Source organism: Pholcus phalangioides, unplaced genomic scaffold (genome assembly GCF_987345545.1).
Source record: "Pholcus phalangioides strain wild (caught in Gottingen) unplaced genomic scaffold, Ppha-v1.0 ptg000005l_1, whole genome shotgun sequence".
Classification (NCBI taxonomy): domain Eukaryota; kingdom Metazoa; phylum Arthropoda; class Arachnida; order Araneae; family Pholcidae; genus Pholcus; species Pholcus phalangioides.
Genome location: NW_028301598.1, coordinates 5,090,746 through 5,095,420, shown reverse-complemented (window position 1 = coordinate 5,095,420; position 4,675 = coordinate 5,090,746). Strand labels below are relative to the sequence as shown.

Below are 4,675 nucleotides of genomic sequence, written 5' to 3'. Positions count from 1 at the left end.
GAACATTTTTGTTGGAAATGTTGAAGAAGACGGCGGGAATACTTAACGACATTTCCAAAAAAAAAGACTTCAAAACATCAACGGTTTTCCCATTCTTTGGATATGTCCGGTGATTTTTGACTATATTTTAGAATTTTTAATTTATTTTTGTAATCTCTGTAATCGTGCTGATTCGAGTTTCATCTTCAAATCGTGCTGTGATTCATGTGAGCCACTCAGGCTCGGAGGTTGGACGATTGTAGGAAGGTTTTGTCTTCGTGAGAGTCAGCCCGACTCGAGATTTCGCGATCAGTTTCATCAGGAGACTGGAAAAATTTGTCAAGAGGGTGGCGGCCCAGATCCCTAAGCTCCTGCGAAGTATCATGAGAGCGGACAACGGAGAAACTCTCGACGAAGCTGCTGAAAAGGTCCTAGACTGCCTCAGAGAAATGGCGGACAAGACTCTGGCAAGGAAAGAACCACCAACCAAGAAAATGGCACCTTGGTGTACGCAGCAACTCGAAACAGTGAGGAAGCACCTGCGAGCCAGACACAGGCGATGGAAGAGGGCGAAAGAAGAAGAACTCAAGACAACCAGGTGCATCGAATTCAAGAAACACCAGGCACAGTACACAAAGATGCTCAGGAAAGCGAAGACTGAAGGATGGCGTCAGTACTGTGAAAAGGGCACGGATGCTTTCGGCAACGTCTACAGAGTGACGGCCAAGAGAAGAGAAAACACGGCCCAGATCATCATGAGAGAAGAAGACCAGACGATGGAAGAGGCCATAGCCAGGCAACTCAGAACCCTGTACCCGACTGACGAGGTGGAGCTGGGAAGAGAAGCAGATGAGGAGGAAGAAAGGGGCCAGAACCAGCAAGAGCCCCCATTGGCCCGATGGAACCGAACATCACCCAGAAGGAAGTACAGCGGTCGCTGAGCAGGACAGGTAACAAGAAGGCTCCGGGCACGGACGGGCTTACCGTGGCCATATTGAAGGCGATTAATGGCAAGCACCCGGAGCTCCTGACCACGCTTTACAACAAGTGTATGGAGCTGCGGAGATTTCCCAAGGTCTTCAAGAGGGGAAAGGTTATTCTGATCCTAAAGCAAGGAAAGCCAGTGGACGACATAAAGTCGTATCGTCCAATCACCCTGCTCCCACACGCCGGAAAGATTCTGGAAAGGATCCTAGTCCAGAGGGCGATGTACCATTTGGAGAGACACCAATACTTGCACCAGAACCAATATGGTTTTAGAATGGGAAGATTAGCGGGCGAAGCACTCTGTGACGTTATCGACATCAAGGGCGCATTCGATGCACTTCGGTACACCAACCTGAGAAAGATCTTTGCCCAGATTCCCGCACCACAAGATCTAACACAGACTTTGATGCATCTCCTGAAAGACAGGAAAGTGGGCATGGAGCTGGGAGGTGAGCTCGTGGAACATGACCAAACGAGAGGTAGTCCGCAGGGCTCGTGCTCGGGCCCCCTTATGTGGAACGTCACGGTGGACGGCCTACTTAAACAGTCCTGGGAAGAAGGAGTACGAGTCCAGGCTTTTGCGGACGACATACTCATAGTCATGGCCACAGAGAAATGGAAAGAGATGGAAGGGAAGGCCACCAGGACTCAGGATCAGATGGCCAATTGGCTACACAACAACGATCTGGAGCCGGCAATCGAAAAGAGTTCTTACCTGTGGTACAGTTCAAGAATCAAGAGACCCAAGATAAGGATGAAGGGAACCAGGATCCCATGGAAGAAGACGATGAAATATCTTGGGGTCACTCTGGACAAAGACCTGGACTGGATATCACACGTAAAAACCCAGGGAGCCAAGGCGAACGCTAACCTTCAAACATTGGCGAGCATGGCAGGCCCAAGATGGGGACTAACGCAGAAGCTCAGAAGGATATTATACGACCAGGTGGCTATCAAGATAATAGCATACGGAGCTGCTGCGTGGTACCAGGACCCATCAGAGAAGCTCAAGAGGCAGCTGGACAGCCTGCAGGGAGGTTTCCTGCACCTTCTCACAAGAGCCTACCACAAGACGTCAAAAGCAGCCATGCAGGCCATCGCAGGAGTTCCCCCACTGAGTCTTCAGACGGAGTATGTGGCCAAAGCAGCCATGGTGACAAGACTCAAGAGGAATATCAGTCTGGGGGAGGCCCAATACCAGTGGAGTGAGCTAGAGCAGAGAAGGATAGGCTGGGATGTGCACCCCGCCACATCCAGGAGAGCCAGATCATCACCCTGGAAGAAACGGGCCCTATCTCATACGAAGGAACCACCATATTCACAGACGGTTCTAAAACCCAGGATGGAACGGGTGCTGCCTTCGTGAGATACGAGGATGACGTAGTAACCCAGAAGTGGAAGCAGAGGATATTGACATGGTGCACGATTTTCCAGGCGGAGCTCTTCGCTCTAAGAGAAGCGGTAAGCAGCTTGGAAAACACAACGACCCAGTCCAAAGTATACACAAACAGCCGATCCAGTCTGGAAGCCATAAGAGACCCCGTCACGAGACACGAGGACGCCAGGACCGTCCGCAGGGCTCTATTAAAAAATCCAAACATCCAATTGAACTGGGTGCGTGGCCATGTCGGAGAAAAAGGGAACGAGGAGGCGGACCGATTGGCCAAGGCAGCAACATTGAGCAGTACGATCCTCCTGGAAAAGAAGATTCCAGCAGCGACTGCAAAAAGGATAATAAAGATTCACATCCTTGGAGAGTGGCAGAAATTCTGGGACCACCCCGCCACACATGGGAAGTTAATCCATAGGGTCCTGCCCAAAATACAGTGGAGAGAGAGATCTTGGACCAGAGAGAAGACGATATTCTTCTCGGGCCACGGGCCGTTCCCCACCCACTTCCTCCGCTTCGGGATCTCAAACAATGACAAGTGCCTGTGTGGAGGAGTCGGAAGCCCATTGCATTACGCAACAGAGTGCGAAAAGACCTCAGAGTTCCACCTGGTTAAGCCGCTCCCTCAGCTGGAGCCTGAATGGTTCAAAAGGATGGAGAGAGATGGAAAAGCCCTGGAAACCATCAAGGACCTGGTTAAATTCCCAGAGGCCAACCAGGAACATCTCCACACCAAGAGGGATGAGACCATCCAGACTCCACATGAAACGCAACAATTGAGGAGGAGCGAAAGACTGAGAGCAAGGGCAGAAGCCGAAGACAGCGTCGATAGGGTACTCTCCCAGGAAATAGAAGAATTAGAAGACGAAGAATACGACACAGAGGGAGAGTAATCGGAGAGAGAAGAAGCGGTCGAAATATGGGAAGACTCTGACTCTGACTTCAAATAGGATGATCCAGTGAAAGAGTAATCAAGAAACAAAGTCCTAATGATCAGTGTTTAAACTGCGAAGCACCCAACCAAAAGCTGAGGAGCTTTTGAATAATCGAACAACCCCCTCCCCTCATGCTGAAGGACCTGGCACCTGGTCGGACCAATGTGACACGAAGGGCTCACACTGGCCAACAAGCCAACGAGGGAAGACGTGGTCCAGGACCTGGCCTGGACACGGCGGAGGGCTCACCCGAGCCAACAAGCCAATGAGGGAAAACATGGTTCAGGACCTGGCGCTTGGCCATAGAGAGGAACAGGGGGCTCGGGCTCAATCAAGCTGGAAAGGACATCAGAAGAGCTCATCGGAATAAATTGTATATTGTATAATAGAAATATTTAAATCTGTATATACTTTTTTTCTTTTTTTTTTAATAATGTGTTTTTATATTCAATGTTCATGTATTTTATTTGCATAATAAAGCACCCGACATCACCCAGCCCCCTCATCCGGGCAATGGCTAAAATTGACAATGGTCGATAGAGCCTGGGCGGTGCACGGAATGAAATGTTCGCGAGACCGTGCTGAGGATTTCGCGATCAGTTTCGTCTTCGCAAGACTGTGCTGGAGATTTCACGATCGGTTTCGTGTTCGCCGTGGGTCGTCCAGACTCGAAAAGTGCACGTCCGTGATAAATGTGAATGGCGATAAGTGTTTCGCGCCCGTGAGAAAAAAAAATTTCTGACTGAAAGTAGATTGCAGTGTCATTTACGTGTGATTGACTTGAGTTTCCCTTATGGTGATGCTCCCTATTACATTTTGAGTACATGCATATATTATTGACTTCATTTATTTTGCGACTCCATCTGCATATATCTTTACGAATTGAGCATTTACACGAGAATGCAATGTCTTATTTGGCACAGGGTATCAAAGAGGACTTGAAGGTGATCGCGAGTGAATTACGGTTGGACACTCCCCCTAATTTCAAAATCATAGATCTCAAGAAAGTCATTCTTGAAAGCAAAGAATACGATGAGGAGTTTTGCAAAGAGTTGCTGAAAACTATCATAGGAGGAGCAGAAAGCGGAGGAGAGACGCAATAAAAAACAAAAACACGCTAAATAAGACTCACGAGAACGAAAAAAAAAATAAAACAGACCGACGTGACAGTTAATCCTTCGGTAATCCCTCGGCAACGGTTCCGGATAAAACTACGGCTATTGGACGGCGAGCGGAACGCGATAAAAGCACGTCCGATTCCTACCGCGGTCAAAATGAGAATGAATGAAATGCGGCATTAAATGCTTTATGCATGTCGTGGTTACACAAAAATCTGATTTATAACTCAATCTGAAATCTTTTCACATCAATTTTTTACTTACTC

General features: G+C 48.6%; 1 protein-coding gene across 1 annotated transcript; it reads left to right on the top strand.

The window, feature by feature from the left end:
* The first annotated feature begins 1,030 nt into the window (after positions 1-1,030).
* Positions 1,031-4,394, top strand: LOC149085777 (uncharacterized). Its single transcript, XM_089232405.1, has 3 exons — positions 1,031-2,317; positions 2,401-3,189; positions 4,215-4,394. Exons 1-3 carry the CDS (start codon positions 1,031-1,033, stop codon positions 4,392-4,394), a joined length of 2,256 nt encoding a protein of 751 aa, XP_089088531.1.
* The last annotated feature ends 281 nt before the right edge of the window (positions 4,395-4,675 follow it).